Source organism: Micromys minutus (genome assembly GCF_963924665.1).
Source record: "Micromys minutus genome assembly, chromosome: 1".
In the NCBI taxonomy this organism is placed as follows: domain Eukaryota; kingdom Metazoa; phylum Chordata; class Mammalia; order Rodentia; family Muridae; genus Micromys; species Micromys minutus.
This window is the reverse complement of record NC_137969.1, coordinates 95,221,689-95,239,821: the sequence shown is the minus strand read 5'-3', so window position 1 is coordinate 95,239,821 and position 18,133 is coordinate 95,221,689. Positions and strand designations below refer to the sequence as shown.

General features: G+C 41.4%; 1 protein-coding gene across 2 annotated transcripts in view; it reads left to right on the top strand.

Annotated features, from left to right (window-relative positions):
• The window catches only part of NAA35 (N-alpha-acetyltransferase 35, NatC auxiliary subunit), a 47,151-nt gene that overhangs the window by 23,101 nt on the left and 5,917 nt on the right, over positions 1–18,133 (top strand). For both annotated transcript variants that reach the window (XM_080911766.1, XM_080911767.1), the window contains exons 13-18: positions 1,109–1,168; positions 4,544–4,650; positions 12,560–12,626; positions 14,175–14,273; positions 15,093–15,271; positions 17,397–17,533. In XM_080911766.1, coding sequence (XP_080767892.1) covers positions 1,109–1,168; positions 4,544–4,650; positions 12,560–12,626; positions 14,175–14,273; positions 15,093–15,271; positions 17,397–17,533 — 649 coding nt within the window. The remainder of the gene's footprint in view (positions 1–1,108; positions 1,169–4,543; positions 4,651–12,559; positions 12,627–14,174; positions 14,274–15,092; positions 15,272–17,396; positions 17,534–18,133) is intronic.

Here is an 18,133-nt window from a genome sequence, read left to right as displayed (position 1 = left end):
AGCTGGGCAGCTCCCTACCCTCCATGCTGTTAGAATCCACTTTCCCATCTATAACCCAAGTTATTAATTTGTATGCTTTATCTAGGCTGCTCTTAGCTCCAAGCAGGCAGCCCTCTGGGTCATGTTCTCTTGGCCCAGAGGCCATGGTAACTCTTCCAGCTTCTCTATCCCATGGCTGCTCTGTCCCCCTCTCTCCTTCATTGTGGTCTCTAGCCCAGGAACACAAGCTCTCCACAGTGATGTCACTGGGCACACACATGTCTTATTCTTTGTCCTCACTGCCAGCCTGCAGTACTGTAGCCATTCCAGTGCCATAGAACTGTCTGTAACAACATCGGATACTAAAATCCATAAGTATAAAAATTGGTACGTTCAGAAAAATAAGCTCATAAATTAGCCAGTATCTCTCAATCTTTAAGTGTTAATGATTTTTGTAAATTTTTTGTCGTTTCCCTCTTATATAAACTCATATTTCTTGGTCTTCATCTAATATGAATCCAGTTACCTAGTTACTAATTTCATTTTCTTTCTTTCTCTTTTCCTTCCTTCCTTTCTTCCTTTTCTCTGTCTTCCTTCCTTTGTTTCTTTTTAAGATGTGTTTCCATGATTTTAAATTATGTGCTTGTGTTTGTTTGTGTGGGTGTGTGCACATGAATGTATGTGCCTTGGAGGCTAGCAGTGTCAGGTCTCTCTAGAACTGGAGTGAGAAGCAGTTGAGGGTGTGAACTGCCTAATGTGGGTTCTGGGAACCATGGTTAGTCCTCAGCAAGATCAGGGTCTCCTCTTAACTTCTGGGCTTTCTGGATCGCACACACATACTTACTTACTTTTAACTAAGAGCTCAAGTTCTGTCCTCGGTTGTTACTGATATTTTATTGGTGTACAAATTTAATGCAATGTGCATATTATTCTGTTTTGTTTGGTTCTTGACAAAATTTTGTAGACTCTAAAGTTAACCAATAAGACATTTTCTATATAACTGTTTTGTAATTATCTTATTTTAACAATAGTAGAGTATTATTTCTAAAAATATATACTTTATGTGCCAACATCTCTGGCTTTGTTTAATCTATTAATGATAACTGCTTTTTCTCTATTTACCCATTAGGATTTTTTCTGTGAATTTAGTGAACAGTCACCATGTGTACTTTCAAGATCTCTGTTACAAGTAAGTTCTACTATTTTATTGATGAACACAAAATAGATGCCCTTAAAGGTGTTGCACAGTGATAACTGTATTGGACTTCATTTTGTCTTAGCCTACACTTGACGTGTGAATGCTACACTACTGAGCTGTTCCCTCCACTCATGGAAATACTGACAGGTGTTCTGATGGGCACAGAACAAATCTTGGCAGCTCTACAATTAAGACTGTACAAGATAACTTTCTGACCATGTTTAGAATCTAGTAGGATTCAAGAAGATGATAGCTAAGGGGAGGATGACTTTAAATATTGGGAAATTAAATAACACATTTAAGAAGTTCCCAGGTCACAGGTGTTTTCAGGGAAATTGGAAACAATTCTGAATTAAATAAACTTGACTGGAGACACAGCTCTTTGGTTAAAGCTCTTGCTGCAAAAGCCTAAAGACCAGAGCTTGTCTCCCTTGAGCTCACAGGATTACTGAGTGGGTGTGGTGTCCTGCCTATAATTTCAGCCTTGGAAGGTAGAAGCAGGGAATCTCCAGAACAAACTGTGGAGTAGGCCAGCCACATGAATGAGCTCTGGGCTTGATTGAGAGACCCTGCCTCAATGAAAAGGTGGAAGAACAAGTGATCCAGTGTGGTGCCTACTATCAACCTTGGGCCTCCACTTGTATGATCTCACACATGGGCACCTGTGTGTACACATGTAGCCATGCACATGCAAATCCTGCATCCATGTGTACTCAAACAAGAAAATAGAAAAGGGGAGGGAGGAGAAAATAAAATTACACGAAAATGTGTATTATACAACTAAAGGCCTTAACTGTCAGTGTTTAGCACCATTTAAATTTGAACAGAGATGCTGGGCCAGGGACTATCGCTCAGTTAGGAAAGTGCTTGCTGCACATACATGAGGACTAGAACTGGATTCCTAGAGCCACGTGAAAGGCCAGGTTGCTGGTCAGCTAGCAACAGAGGGTGACCACCTGTATGCACACACCTCCCACACACATACGTAGCAACACATTAAAACCAAGACAAAGTCTTAGTCATTTAACCTTCCAACTTAAGTAAAGGGCAAATTGAGCAGGTAAGAAAAGGAAATAGCAAAGGTCAGAGTAAAAATCAGTAAGATACGAACCAAACAATAGAGAAAGCCAGTGCACTTAAAGGCTGGTTAGAGACAACAGGAAGATATGGATAATTATAAGGATAATGTGAGGGCATTGTGCAAAACTAAAATCCTTAGACAAAATGAACATACTGCTTTAAAGACAGATTCCTGAAACTTAAGGCATAATGTGAACAATCCTGAATCTTTTAAATATATTAATAGTCAAAACCACCCAAAGATGAAGATTCTAAGCCAGTTCAACACAGTCCCTTTGAGAAGCTAGAAAGGGCAGAATAGGTACGATCTGAGGCCACTATTAAGTCAGTAACAAAGCCAAACATAAACATGGGGAATTTCTGGACAGTGTCCCTCATAACAGAAAGTAAGCCATAGCAAATTGAAGCCACTAGTGTATAGAAGTCTAATTACATCATGACCAGTGGGGTTAGTGCTGGGGATGCCAGTGTGGCTCAGCATTTGAAAGTTCACAAACTTTAAAGACAGCAGGCTTTCTATGTAGAATGCCAAGGAGTCTACAAAGAACTTGCTAGAAAGAGTGGATGACTTACTAAGATCTGCATAAAAAGTTATATGCATATACCACAGTAAACAGTGAGCGATCAGCATTTTAAACTAGTTCTGTTGTGCCAGTGAGATGGCTCAGTGGGGAAGTGTTTGCCATGCATTCCTGGACACCCACTCATGCCCAGAACAACGCCACTGTCCTCTGATTTCTGTACTTGGGTCATGTGTGTCTCCTCTCCTGAGCTCAGCTAAAATAGTTTCTCTTTGATTTATTTACATTTACAACTCATTGTCGTACAGTCCTGCCCTGCCCTGAACACCCTCCTACTCCCATCCTTAAAAATCCTTTCCCCATCATTTCTTCCTCTTCTCAGTGAAGGGAATGACCCCCTTGGGCACCATCCCACCCTGGAACCTCTAGGTATACTAGGCTTAAGCACATCCTCTCCCACTGAGACCTTACCAGTCAGGTAGTCCAGTCAGGGCACAGGATCCAATGGCAGGCAACCGAGTCAAAGACAGCCTCCAATTGATAGCAGGCCCACATGAAGACTAAGCTGCACATCTCTTACAAATGTGTAGAGGGTCTAGGTCCAGCCCTGCGTGCCTTTTGGTTGGTGGTTCAATTGCTGTGAGCCTACATAGGCCCAGGTCAGTTGACTCTAGGTCTTTGGGTCTTTGACCCCTCCAGCTTGCTTCTATCTCCCACTCTCCCGCAAGGTACCTTGAGTACTGCCTGATGTTTGGCTGTGGGTCTCTCTGCATCTGTTTCTGTATGCTGCTGGGAGAAGTCTCTAGGAGACAGATTCTTTTTTTTTTTTTAAATAAGTTAAAAGTACTATGAGCAATAAAAGTGAAAAACCTAGGCTTATATATAAGAACCTTTGTTTAGGATCTGTCTGCTGAAAATGCAAAATATCGGTAGGAAACATCAGAAACACTCCAAATAATTGGAGACATAAACCTTTTTTTATAAACTGAAAGAATTGATTGATATTTTTAAGTTGTTACGTTTCCCCCAAATTGATCTGTAAATTGATGGTAATGTCATTCAGAATGACAGTGAGATTGTGTAGCTGTGAATCTAAATTGTGTGTGGAAAGGATGAGGAACTCAAGGAGCAAAACCAATCTTGACGGGGACAAAAAATGAGGAGAGGACGAGTGCTATCCACACTGTGGGATGGGCTAGTGATTGATGAGTCTGCGCCTATATAAGCTTCCAATATATAAACTTTTACCGAGAGGCAAACGTCATTAAATATGAACAATAAATGGGCAGTAGTTATCAGAGGTCTGTTGTAATCCCGCTATTTCAGCTCAATATTATTCCTTCTTAACTTGGGGTACTTACACGTTTATGTGCTATTTAATTTGTATCAAAATGCACCTTGAATAAAGATTAGTCAAGCTGGAGAGATGGCTCAGTGGTTAAGAGCCCTGGGTGCTCTTCAGCATTCCTGAGTGGCTCCAGCACCCACATGTCAGCTCTCAGCCGTCTGTATAACTCCATCCCAAAGATCTGACCCCTGTTCTGACCTCCATAGACATGCAAGCATGCATGTGGTACACAGACAAACATTCAGACACCTAACAGAAATGAAAAGATGTAGAGCTTTACAAAATAAAGTGTCTCCCTGTTTTTGTATTTTAAGTCCTTCATATTCTGTAGTATTTGCAGGTAGTGTGTGTATCAGTGGTGATAGCTGCATATTGCAATAGTCGTGATGCACGGATATGTCTTATGCTTGTTTTAAGACCACTTTCCTTGTGGATAACAAAAAGGTCTTTGGGACTCATCTCATGCAAGACATGGTGAAAGATGCCCTTCGGTCCTTTGTCAGTCCTCCGGTGCTCTCCCCCAAGTAAGTGTCCCCCGATGTGTTGGGGGTATATCTTGTGGTTGTCCAGCTACTCTGAACCTCATAGATGAAGACCTCTTCGGACCAGTATCCATATGGGTGTCATGGAGGCTGGGGGAGGGCGTGCAGCCATCATTTGAACCGGGAATGGGGGTTGTTTGTTTGTCATTTTGGGGTAGATGACTAGGGCTTTTTTTTCCAACAGAGAGGAAAGCACTGACTCCTCATTTTATACAGAGAGCCCAGCATTTGTAAAAGTATGAAAATATTAAATGTATTTTCTTTGTTTTTTAAATATTTTCATACATGAAGTATTAACTAGTACTTTAACTTTCTCACCATAATTTGTTGAATAAATCAAACACATGACACATAAAAGTGTGGTAATTTTTTATGTCTGGGTTTCTTGGAAATCTTGAGATCAGAATTCAAGTAAATGTATTTGGAGATGTTGCCAAGAAAAGCCAGTAGTGTTGTAGGCCAGCAGGACATGAAAAGGAAGAAGCTCAAGGGCGTGCGGTGTACACGGCATGTTTGTTCAGTTCTGTAGGAAGCTCTTCAGATAGTGTAGGTTACAACCTCAGGATTTCCTCCTGGGGATAAAGGAACCTGAGGGTTTGTCCCCAGGAGACTGTAGATAACAGCTGTCATTCCCTCATGTTCACTGTACAGCAATGGTCTTCGTGACTCTACCTAGAAGGCCTGGTGTGCTCTCTAGACCTGGTCCTGTCCCTGCTCCAATAACCTCATCTTACTGCTCTTGCTTTCCTGTCTGCCTCCGTCAGCCTGGCTTTCTTGCTGTTTTCGAAGTGTGCGGGTTCTCTCACCTGCTGTTCTTTGCAAGGGGTGAAGGACAAGGGACATGGTGCTCTGCCGCCACTGCCTTGACTGTGCAGTGTCTCCCCCTTGAGTGCCACCATGGGCACCTTCAGTTTCTCTCACAATTTCCTGCTTTCTCTAATTAGAACACAAGCTTCACAAATGCAATGGTAGGGGCTACAGTGAGACTGTCGCGTGGTAAACACCCAGTAAATGTTGGTGAGTGAAGAAGTGAAGGGCAGGGTAGAAGGTGTAGGTAACACTCATGCATCTTGGATGCTCGGATAAGGTTGTGCTGAGTGGGGAGCTACTCAGGTTTTTAAGAGGAAAATGGATATTGAGTATCTTGTTTAAAAGGAGGGAAACTAGTGATGAGAAAAAGTGTGATTTGAGTATACGGATGGGTGAACTCAGCACATGAAGGACAGGCAGAGACAACTCAAAGTTGGTAACGTAGTGATTGCATAGGGTACAGGGGCTGGGGGGCAGTGTGTGTGTGTCTGTCTGTGTTGCACATTCTTCCTTTGTTACTCTCCATTCTATCCCTGTAAGACTGTCTCTTATTGAAGCTGGTGTGCTCTGTTCTTTGTCTAGACTCGTGGTCAGCAAGCCTCAGAGTCTCCTGTCTTTACTCCTCTGGATTTCTATTCCCAGCACTGGGAACATGGGTTACCATGCCCAACTTTTTATGTGGATGCTGGGAGACAGAGCTCAGGCTCGTGCTTGCCCAGCAAGCTCTCTCCCTACTGAGTTGTCTCTTTAGCCCCTATATAGTTTTAGAGCTAGATTGAATTCTAAAAATCTATACAATTTCCACTTCATCCAGTACTGATGTAGGAAGAAATACAAGCTCACATTGGGACATTATGGCCAATTGGAGTTGTTAAGCTCCCCTTTGACAAGTGATCTCACATTAACTCGAGAGGGTGTTTATTGGCCAAAATATTTTTCTTCTGGATTGCTCATTCATATCTTTTGCTCCCTAATCTCTATCAAAGTGGCTTTCCTGCGTATTTAACACTGTAGATTATAGGAATTAATGTTGTAGTGCACATGCAGGTTCTTTTTCCTTAGCTTGCTTTGACACATTACAACTACCTTTGATAGGAGACAACTTGTCTTTTTGCTTTTCTTTGTGGTGGTGAACAGGTCTGCCAGTCCATGAGTTCTCTCCTGTCCACTTCCCTTCCTTCTACACACCATTCTCATCTAAGTCTTCCTTCTGCATGCTCCTGAAGGAGCTGCGTTTCTCACCCTAGGCTGTTAAATCCTCTCTGAATGTGGCAGGACCACATTCCCTTGTTTTCTTCCCTTTCCCTCCTTGGCGCCTGTCATCTGCTGCTGCCCTCATCAAACTTTCTCTTCCCTCTTAAGCAATGACTTCACCTTCTGTTTTCAAGGAATTGTGTTAGTGATTTAATCTCTGCCTTGGGCTCAGAGAGTGGAGCACTTTAGTGGTGACTTCCTGGATGAAATGTTTTAGAATGACAATGAAATGTTTTAAAATGACTTTTGTCATTGTTGCCTTTTACAGGGATTTCTTTGAAACATTTACTTTAGAAATGAGATACTGTAGGTGAATATAGTTTTGCTTTATATTCAATATACTGTATTGCTTTCTAAAAATATATGATTTTGCCAAATTATGATCAGATCTTGCTTGTAAAGTCTACTGTTTAGTTTTATTTATTATTTATTTATTTATTATTTATATTATTTATTATTGTACAGCTAAGTGTGTAACTGATTTTCGTGTCTATAACATACAAGAAAAAGTCCTGTTCTTAGAGTTCAGTTGGTGCATCTGTTCAGTTGAATTGGGTTATTTCATTTCTGTCTTCCTAGTTGTGCCTGATTCTAAACTATATGTGTGTGTGATAATTTTGAGTGAGATTTGTCTACCATATGTTTTCTATCAAATCCTAGTGTGTGTTAACCACGTGTGTTCTCTCTGTGTAGCTGCCCTCACGAGCAGTGTTAGACTAGGACCACGGTCTGTCCCTCGCTGTGGTCAGTGCACCACCATTTCATGCTGCATATTACCAGCCCGGCTTTCTTATTTTACATTTGTCTTGTTTTTCATTGTTCAGATCTCTGTATGTACAAATGTTAAACCTGAAAACTGAGAGTAGAAAGTCCAAATCCACAATCATCAAAACAGGCTTTGAGAAAGGTGCACCCAGTACTGGCAATGTGGCTGTCTTACCCTAATCAGGAATTGGAGAACAGCCCCAGACGTTGAGGAAGACATGTTTCTGTTTTGTTTTGCTTTGTTTTGGCTTCTCTGTGTAGATCTGGCTGTCCTGGAACTCAATTTGTAGACCAGGCTGTCCTGGAACTCACAGAGATGCTCCTACCTCTCTGCTTGTGACTGCTAGGATTACAGGTGTGTCACATGGTTTCACGAGTCTTGGGGGTAGAGGGCTTCTAAATGCAGGATTTGGTGGCCAAAATAGGTGGAGTTACAGCAGCAGCAGAACGTAAACGTAACAGATGAGTCATGGCGACCTGGAACTGACACAGGGACACCGTTCCCAAACTGGGAACCACATGGAGTTAAGGTGGTGGGCGGAGCATGTCCTTGAGACACAGAGGTGGAGTCATGAACAGGAAAGCACATAGTTAGTTCGTCTTAACCCTAAGTTGGCTTTTAAGATGGCTAAGATGGAGTCAGGCTGGTTCTTCAACAAGCCTGTCTTGTCACTTTTATAAATACGCTTTTATACTTTGCTCAGCTGTTAGCTTATTAAAACATGGTATTTTACTAATTCCTCTTTACTTACATTTATTTTCTTTATTCTACTCTTGTTTTTCTGGGTGATTAATAGTGCTTATTAAATTAGTAGTGCTTATTAATTTCCCTTTTTTCTTATTTGGAAGTTCTAATACATTCTTCTTTGTCTACATGAGTATGCTGCTGTTTGGGACAAAATGTTTGTATCTTGTGGCTCTTCAAGAATCATGGGCTGGCACTATGACCCTGAATGTGTTGCTGCTAAGGAGAATTACTTTGAGAAGTAGTGGTCATCAGGCTGTCAGTGAAGAAAGACACAGGGAGTTAGCCCTCTCTGCCGTCTCCTCCATTTTGGAGGTAATGATGTTTGGCAGGTGCCTGTGTGGTTAAGATACCTGGACAGGTAGTTCTTTCCAATGGACCAAACAGCTGAAAGGGTCTTAGGCTTGGGCCTTGTGAATCACACTGCATAAATACATTGGAAGCAGCAAGGAGTGTTGTTGTTGTTTGTTTGTTTTCATGTATGTGAGTTCACTGTCAGACACACCAGAAGAGAGCATCAGATCTCATTACAGATGGTTGTGAGTCACCTTGTGGTTGCTGGGAATTGAATCAGGACCTCTAGAAGAGCAGTCGGTGCTCTTAACCACTAAGCCATCTCTCCAGCAATGTTTTTTTCCAGATTTTCTTTTTTATGGAAGCAGCAGTTCTTTGACTGTTTGTTCTAAAAGTAAAGAAGCTAATAGCTTGCACTCACATTGGTACCATTTTTGAAGTTAAAATAGTACTTTAAAATATTTTTATTCATTTTAAAGTAATACTAAATCCATTTCATGTTAAAGTGAATAACATGGAAAATATATATTTCTGTGTTAGAATATTAAGAAAGTTGTCTTTATTTTGGCAAATCTAAAATTTTCTTACTAGAAAATGTCTGTTGTCTGCTTCTGCTTTCCATCTGCTTTGCTGTCACAGCCAAGAAGTGCTTGGCAAGAGTGTGTGTGCGCATGTGAGAAAGAGAGAGTGAGTGTGTGTGTGTAAGAGAGAGAGAGAGAGAGAGAAAGAGAGAGAGAGAGAGAGAATTTGCGTGTGTGTGTGTAAAGTCTTAGGATTTTGGTTTTTGAGACAGGACCTCACTATGTAGCTTTGTCTGTCCTGGGACTCATCATGGAAATCAGTCTGCACTGAAAGCCAGAGATTCCCTCTGCCTCTGCCTCTGGATTGCTGAGACCAGAGGTGGTCACCACCTAGCTGGTTCTTCTTATTCTTACCCAGTTCCTGCCAGTATGTGTGAAGCCCCACCTTCATCCCCTTGGGAAGCTGAAGCTAATCTGAGATCCTGCTGTTGTCCCTCCTGCCCTCATCCTTTGCTCAGCTGCAGCTCAGCCGCTCATCTTTAAAACTCCCTGCCTTTGCCACCTGCACTTATTCTCATTTGAATTTTAGTATTAGTTCAAAGGTAACCTGTAAAACGTTGTTCTCTTGTCTTTCCAACAGTTGCCTGTAGGCTGTGCTTGAATTCTCAAAACTTCTGCCCTGACTTTCCAGTGCTGGGTCTGTCTTTAATTTTTGCTCTTAAATTTGGTACTGTGTGAGAGTATCTTTTCAATCTATCTGTGTGTGAGTGAGCTGTGGAGTTATAATAATACTTCTGGATCATAATGTTACATGTATCTTCAACTTGGTTTTGTCAGATTGCTCTCCAAAGTGATTGGAGTGATTTGATGCTACTTAACAGTGTAAATATCCAGGTGTTGGTAGTGCAAGAAGAGAGAGATCTCTTTAATTCCAGCACTCAGAGGCAGAGGCAGGGGATCCCTAAGTTAAAGGCCAGCCTGTTCTAAAGAGTTCCAGGATAGCTAGGAATACACAGAGAAACCCTCTCTTGAAAAATAAAATAAATAAATAATAAACTATAAATAGTGCAAATATTTCATAGTTTAGCCTTTGATATATGAGATTTTTGGTAGTCTGGCACAAACAGACCTTGCAGAGGATGTTTGTCAATAGCGTGTCTAGCATGTTCGGAATCCTCCATTCCGTTCCTAGCATGCCTGTCACTAAAGTGCTTACATCTTTCCTTTGTGATAAGCATCTCGTATCTAAACTGTACATTGCTGCTCCTACTATTTGCCACATCAATAGTTTACATTTGCGTATTTGCCTGTTTACTCAGATTTGCTCGCAACCTTCAGATCTGTATTTACACTGTTTTTACCATCTTTGTAGATATATGCAGAGTAGGAATACACAGAACAGTGAATGCTACTTTAGTACAAGTTCCCAAAGACTCCCTGTAGAGTCCTATAACTGATTGTGGGTGTCACACAACATTAATAGCAGGAAAAGATTATACACTACTAATAGACACCAGATATTATGTCCAGAGACCTGCAGGAAACTGGCCCTGTGTCCTCTGGGAACATTGCCCATGGTGCTAAAGTTTCTTGGAGTTCAGGGGTGAACCCTGTGCCACAGCATGCAAGAGGAGGTTAAGAACAACCCCTTCTGCTCTGTGGGTTCTGAGGATTGGATTTAGGTTTACCCTCTGAGCCACCTGAAAGGGCTATCTTTATCAAATGGTTACCATTCGTAGTGAGAATCTGTGTGTGTAGGGCCAACTGAATAGTGTGCCAACCTATAGCTGTAGTTCTGCTGCAGTTCCCAAGGGGAAACTGATCCCAGGCTGCAGGGGGAGCTCAGTAGTAATGTTTTTGATTTGTTGTGTGTGTTTGTGATGGCTTTTTTTTCTTTTTTCTTTCTTTTTTTTTTCCCCAGCATGTAGACCAGACTGTCCTTGAACTTACTGAGCTCCTCCTGCCTCTGCCTTTCAAATTTGTCTGGTCATGGGAGACTTGTCTCACATACACAAGGCCCTAGGTTCAATCCCACCACATGTTGTTTTACTTCTCTCTCTTTTTCTATTTGTAAGTAATTCAAAATTTTCCTCTGGCTCACTAGAGTTTCTTTTCAATATTTCAGGAATTTTACCAGAATAGTCATGTGGGTTTTAGCCAGGCTTATGTAGAACTCACCATTAAGTTTATGAATCGTATCATGTTTCATATTATTGCTTGTTTAGCTATTGTCTCACTTTTCTCCTTTTATATTATCTTTATTAGGGTTTCTGTTGCTTTGATAAACACTATGACCAGAATAACTAGGGGAGGGGAGGGGAGGGGCTTTTTCAGCTTGCAGCTCTGAGGTCACACTCCATCACTTAAGGGAACCAGGGCAGAACAAGGCAGGAGCTGATACAGCGAGGGCTCACTGTCTTGCTCCTCCAGGCTTGCTGAGCCTGCTTTCCTACAGCACAGAAGACCAGCCCAGGGTGGCACCACCCACAGTGAGCTGGAAAAGGCTTAGGCTGACTTGGTAGGGGGCTTTCTCCAAGCAAACTTTCATCTTTCAAAATGACTCCAGCTTGTGTCAAGTTGACATAAACTAGCATAGCAGCACACGTAGTTGATGCCCTAGGCCTTCGGATCACCTGCAGTAATTCTTTGTGACATCCATGTCACATCAGGTTCTGATGTTGTCAGGCAGTGCTTTCTGTCTTTCCTAAAGGAAAAGGTGTTGTTTGTGAGCATCTTTCTTTCAGCTATTTAGATTTCATCTTGAAGGTCATTTAAAGAGCCTGAGGTTTTTCATTTCTAATTTTTATCATTTGTCAATTAAAGACAGAGTCTACTTGCTTCTTTTTCTTCCTCCCTCCCTTTCCGCTCTGCCCCCCCCCCCCCTTCCGTCGAGTACTTGTTTTGTACCTGGTGTTCTCTGTTGTGTGGTCGGGGTTCTGCTTCTCTTTGACCCTTGTGAGATTGCTCGTCTCTGTCAGTCCTGTGAAGGCACCAGGAGATAAATATCTTCTGTTTTTCCGTTAGTGCCTTAGATCCCACATCACTGGTCCCTACATGGTTTGTCCTTAAAATCCTGGTATCTTTCAGCCTTTCTACCTACTCTAGGACTAGGTGGCAGGTCCTTAAAGACTGTGAGGAAGGGACAGTTAGGTAAGGAGAAAAAAGAGCACTTCACAAAGAGAGTAGACAAGTCCAATGTTTTACAATCTAGTTGCAAATGAAGCTGCATCTTGAAATTTAGGGCTCTCTGTAGACTCTGAGAGGATACTATTGTAGAAATGATAAAAGCCAGGGAGACATGGGCTTTGGACATCCTAGTCTCACTACACATGTGTGAATACACACGTGTGCAAAACACAGGACTATGAAACACTTAACATTGTACTAGTGTTTCTCAACCTAGACATGGCTTTGGTTGTGTTCTTCAGTAACTTCTGTGGTAATCACTGCTTTTGTCTAAGCTGCATAGTGTGATGTTAGTGATGTGAATATTATCTTGCAGGTGTTGCCTATATAATAATCACCAGGCTAAGGACTGTATCGACTCCTTTGTTACTCACTGTGTTCGGGTAAGAACTACAACTTGGGTTGTTTTGATGGGTACTTGGCAGATTATGCTGCACAGTTCTTTCCTATTCATTTATACCCCCACCCCCTCTCTTATTCATATCTAGTGAATACATTAACCTTTCTGTCTCCTCTTACTGCTTGAGTAGGTGGCTTTATGGCCTGTACTCTGCAGGTTCAGATAACTACGACCATCTGTGGGGACCAGAAATTCGACGTTATAACTCCTGGCTGGGAAAGCACTGTTCCCTAGTGTGCTTTATAAATAGACAGACAAGCTTCACTTTGATCTTAAAATATTTTTTGTAACATTCCTATATGCTTATCTGGGTACTGCCATAATGGAAAACATTCTATTTAAATTAAGACTGTTAAGCTTTTTTTTCCAGTTTGGGAAAACGTACAGAATTGTAAATTAAGTTTACCAGCCATTTAATTATATAAACATTTCTCTCATTTCATTGTATAAACATTTCTCTCAGAATAATTAGGAAGTTCTTTAGGGGATAATTATATTGCATATGTGTGTGTGTACATACATGTGTGCATGCAAGTGTGATCATGAAGGCAGTATTGTATGGTGGAAGACTAAGGTGACTAGGTTTTATTTCTGTAACATTTTATTATTATTAGGTGCATTTTCCTTTTTGAAAATTACCTCTTAAAGAGTAAAGGCTGATGATACTAGCTGAGATTGTGTACGTGAAATGTGAGGTACCCGGACTGAAAATGTTCCAGATCTTAGGATATTTGTATAGAATTTGTGGGTTGAGCATCCCTATTTCAGAAACCTTAAATCCAGCATATCCCCAAATATGGGGGTGTTAGTGGGGTTGTGGTCTCAGAAAGATTTTGAAAACTGGACTTGGTGATACATGCTTTTTTTTTAAACACTCAGGAAGTGGGCAAGGGTCACAACTTCAGGATCAGTCTCCCTCAGCTACGTAGTGAGTTCAAGTCCACCTTGGGCTGCATCAGACTGTCTCGATCTGACTGCCTGTCTGTCTGTCTATCTATCTTTTCAGATGACAGATGCTCACCCTGTACCTCTGATCCAAAGACAGGCTGTCAGAGCTCACCAGTACAAGCCCTGTTATGCTTCAGAGAAGTTAGTCAACTTTCCTGAATGCGGGCTGCTCACCATTGTGTCTGTTGTTGGATTAGTGTAGTGTTCCAGATTTTACAAGATGCTGTGTTTTAGGTTTAGGAATAGGAGAGCTGGAGGTAGGGGCCGTGACTCAACTACCACAGAGCATTGGCATTGTAGTCTTGACTTTAACTTAAAATAAGTAGAAAGGAAATTGCAGAAGGGGTGTCCTTTGCCATAGGAAATCATATTTCACAAAAAGCTACCTTTTTCCACCTATTTATAAATTGTGGTATTGAAGTCTTTAAAAACTGGATGCCTGTGTAAGAAGTGTCAACAGTGTAATTGTGCATGTCTCTACATGTGTACACGCATTTAAACAAGATTTAAAAGTTTGATATATTGTTCCTTTAGGATAAAGAAAGTTCACATTGACAGTTACTAAATTGTCTGTGTATTACAGCCATTTTGTAGTCTTGTTCAGATCCATGGCCATAACAGGGCTCGGCAGAGAGACAAACTTGGTCACATTCTTGAGGAGTTTGCTACCTTGCAAGATGAGGTAAGAGCCAGATATCTTTGTATAAAATTCATCAGGTCACAGATTACAGGAGTAGCAAGCTCTGAGGGCCACAGCTACAGTCACAGGGCTCAGGAGTGTGAGACGACAGGGGGTCATAAGTTGAGGCCATCCAGGGTCACATGGGATACTTTATTTATACTTTAACGTTTGAAAAGCATTTTTTCAAAACAATGATTTGAGGATTGATTTTTTTTTTTTATTCTGATATACCTATTTTGACTTAAAATTTAGTAAGTTTTCTGCTCCAAAGGAAGAGTGTTCTTGAAGAAATGGAAGAATACACTTTGTAAGCACCTGAAAGCGTGTCTTTGGTCATCAGGATAGATGGTGGCTTATGTAGAGAACTGTGGTTTCAGAACAAGTTTACCTGACGAGAAACAGTTTAAAGGTGACCCATGGCCAGCAGTGGTTCCCATTGCCAACACCACAGACCTGAGGTCACAAGTTGAGGCTTGTTTGTGTAAAGACAGGGCCTGTGTCCTTGGGTTTATTTTTAGCCGTTGGGCTTACAGGCTCCTCCTGCTGCAGTCTCTGGAATAGACTGATGGTGCTACAAGTTTACAAGCATATTCCACCTCCTTGTCTGCATAAAATAACTTACATTAAAATGGATGTTTATTTTGAGGAGTAATTGGGGTAAATGTCAAGTATCGCAGGATAAGAACTTTGCAAACCTCACTAGAAGTGCATTTGAAAGGACAACTTTTTAGGAGTGTGAGATTTACATTTTCTGCTCATATTTTCAAATTCTCTCATCATCTAAATAATTGACCATGATGTAACAAATTATTTTGACAGGCAGAGAAGGTTGATGCAGCGCTTCACACTATGTTGTTGAAACAAGAGCCTCAGAGACAACATCTGGCCTGTTTAGGAACCTGGGTTCTTTACCACAACCTACGAATTATGATCCAGTATCTGCTCAGCGGCTTTGAGCTGGAGCTGTACAGCATGCACGAATACTATTACATCTACTGGTGAGGAGAGAGGGCCGCCACCATGGTGATGGGGGTGAAGGCTGCCGCTGCAGTGATGGCACCGAGAGCTCACATGCCTCTAAAGTGTACAGTTTGGGTTGTTCTGTGTGCCGCAGACTCTGATGACACACACAGCTTCCGAAAGTGGTGCTTTCCTCTCACATGTTTAGACAGGACCTCCATGCCAGCTGGCCTACAAGCCCCAGGTTATTTTCATCTCTCCCATCTCACTGTAGGAATGGTGTTAGATATGCAAGGGACTGCATTTGACTGTTTTAAAGATGGGCTCTGGGGATTGGAGTTAGGTTGGCAGCCTCTCTGGCAGGTTCTTTGACTAGCAGAGCTATCTTACTGGGCCCTGGGATATTTTTCCTTTAGTGCATTTTTTACTATAGTTGTGGCACAGTTGATAAAATATTTTGAGGATTAGAGTTAGGCCAAAGAATACATCTTTAGTATTGTAACATTACACAAATTTCTTCCTGTTGTTTGAATATTTCTATGAAAAATACTAATAAAAACGAATGGGTTAATTCAACATCTTCTATTTGCAACTGTGGAGAAAAGAGTGCAGTTTACTGACTCATGCAGTGTTAGTCCATGGTGTGGGTGCACTCGATGGAATGTGCTTTCTTGTGGGACTTCATGAGTGCAGTGATAACTGGGAGATACTCCATGAGATGACATCTGCAGATTCCCCTTCAGTAGGGGAAAGACATGAAGGCCTGTTTGAGGCTCTTAGACATGAAAAACCTGTAGAAAAACACAAGCAGCGAGTGTTGATTGGCACGATGATAATCTTGAATTATCTTTATCTGTCAAGGGATGAAGACAATTTTTATCAGTTCCCTATTCATCAAATGTCAAAATTTGATATGTTACACTTTGGTATTGTTTGCTTTTTAAAGTTACAGTTAAATTGATTTAACTTAATCACTGCCCTAAGAGAGGAAAGACTATTGAAGTCCTTAATAAAAATGAGCAGCTGTCGTTTGGAAGGGCGGAACCCTGTCAACCCTTTTCTTCCCCTGAAGTCTGTGCTCAGATAATGTGGTCAGGCACCACCTGTTACCTGTCTCACTGGAGGTTGTAGACCTTCTGACTGTACTGTATTCTGTAAAGTGATGCCGCCTGTTCTCCTTGAGAGCCAGCAGCTGTCTCTTGCTGCTCTGCACTCCTCCATGCAGTAGTGGATCACCTTTGCCTCCCCTGCAGGAACTGTAGTGCTGTAGCTTCATAGTACAATACCAAAGGCACCTTTTAACTAGCTTCTGTCGGCTGAAATGTTCTGTTTGGGACAGCGAGGTGCTCAGTGGGTAAGAGCATTTCCACACAAGCCTGATGACCTGAGTTCAACCCACATGAAAGGCGGAAAGGGAGAAGTGACTACATAGATCTATGCTGTATTTCCATGGATGCTCCCTGGGCGCCCATCTGTCACCCTCACACATACATGTAAATGTAATGTCTTATATGTGCTGTGATATTGTAGCCTACCTGGCATTTTTTCAGGGCAATTTTGGAAGTAGGCATCCTGAAATAGGTATCGTAAGAGATCGTAATGTCTTATGGATCTTTGGTTTTTATTCTGTGTATGAGTAGTCCTTAATTTTTCTTATTTCTGGTTCTACCAAAAACAGTGTATTCCATCTCCTAGATTTGAATTGCTTTTTTGGTGTAGAATGCATTGTTAGGTTAAATTTTTTTTAAGTGGAAATAAAATAGACTATTTCACATTTTGAATAAATTTAAATAAATAAATAAGCCTAAATGCTTTTAACCTTTAGGATGATTGCTATGTAATACTAATAATTTTTGACATTTTCTAAATCAGTTTGTTTCATTTTTGTTGCAAAGAAAATATTTACTTAATAGAATATAAGATCTACTCTTAATCAAACTACCAAAAAAAAAAAGAAGTGTTTCCCAAATTTTAAAGCACTACAAACTCCTTGTGGGGTTGAGGACATACTAGAGGATTTGCTTGTGTTAGTCTCTGAGAACAGGGCTTCATTCCTCTTGTCAGGATGAAATAATAAAACCTGTCCATTATTACTAATGCTTGTGTTGGCAAAGCTGTCTCCTTTATGTCTCTGTCATTAACTGATACTTTGTTCCCATTAAGGTACCTCTCTGAATTCCTGTATGCATGGCTGATGTCCACCCTGAGCCGTGCTGACGGCTCTCAGATGGCAGAGGAGAGGATAATGGAAGAACAGCAGAAAGGCCGCAGCAGCAAAAAAACAAAGAAGAAAAAGAAAGGTGCCATAGACCACCTCAGTCCTTGTTCAGACAGTGTTTTAGGGTTGGCAGACTGCCCAGTGTTGGGATTACAGGAGTGCACCATCGCTTCTGGCTTGGTGGAATGCTTTTAGACTTAAAGAGTCGAATGAAGTACACATCAGCTTTGACAGACAAGCTGTGAAGAACTCCTTGTGAGCTGAAGTGGCTTCGTGTGTCTGCTGTGCTTGTCTCTCCATCATTAACTGGACGAGAGACTGGATCCCAGCCAGCAGTAGTGATGGGTCTGCGAGCAGGAGGCAGGTTATACTCAGCTGTACAAGCAGAAAGGTGGGAGAGCAGGCAGGAGTCCATCTGGAGTTGTGCTGTCATGTTGGGTGTGGACAGGGAATCACAGAGCCATGGGAACCAGATGTTTGCAAGGCATGACATTACTTCTTGCCAAAATTCTTTAGTGCCAGCTCCTTGAAGAACATGGTTGCCTAACTTTTCAGCTCACTTCAGTTGTATTATCTGTACATTTTGATCATAAAGTTTATATTAGAGAAGTAAAATGAAGTTTATGCTCAGCAAGTAAGCAAGATGTTTTAACTTCTTTCATATATTATATATATATATAAA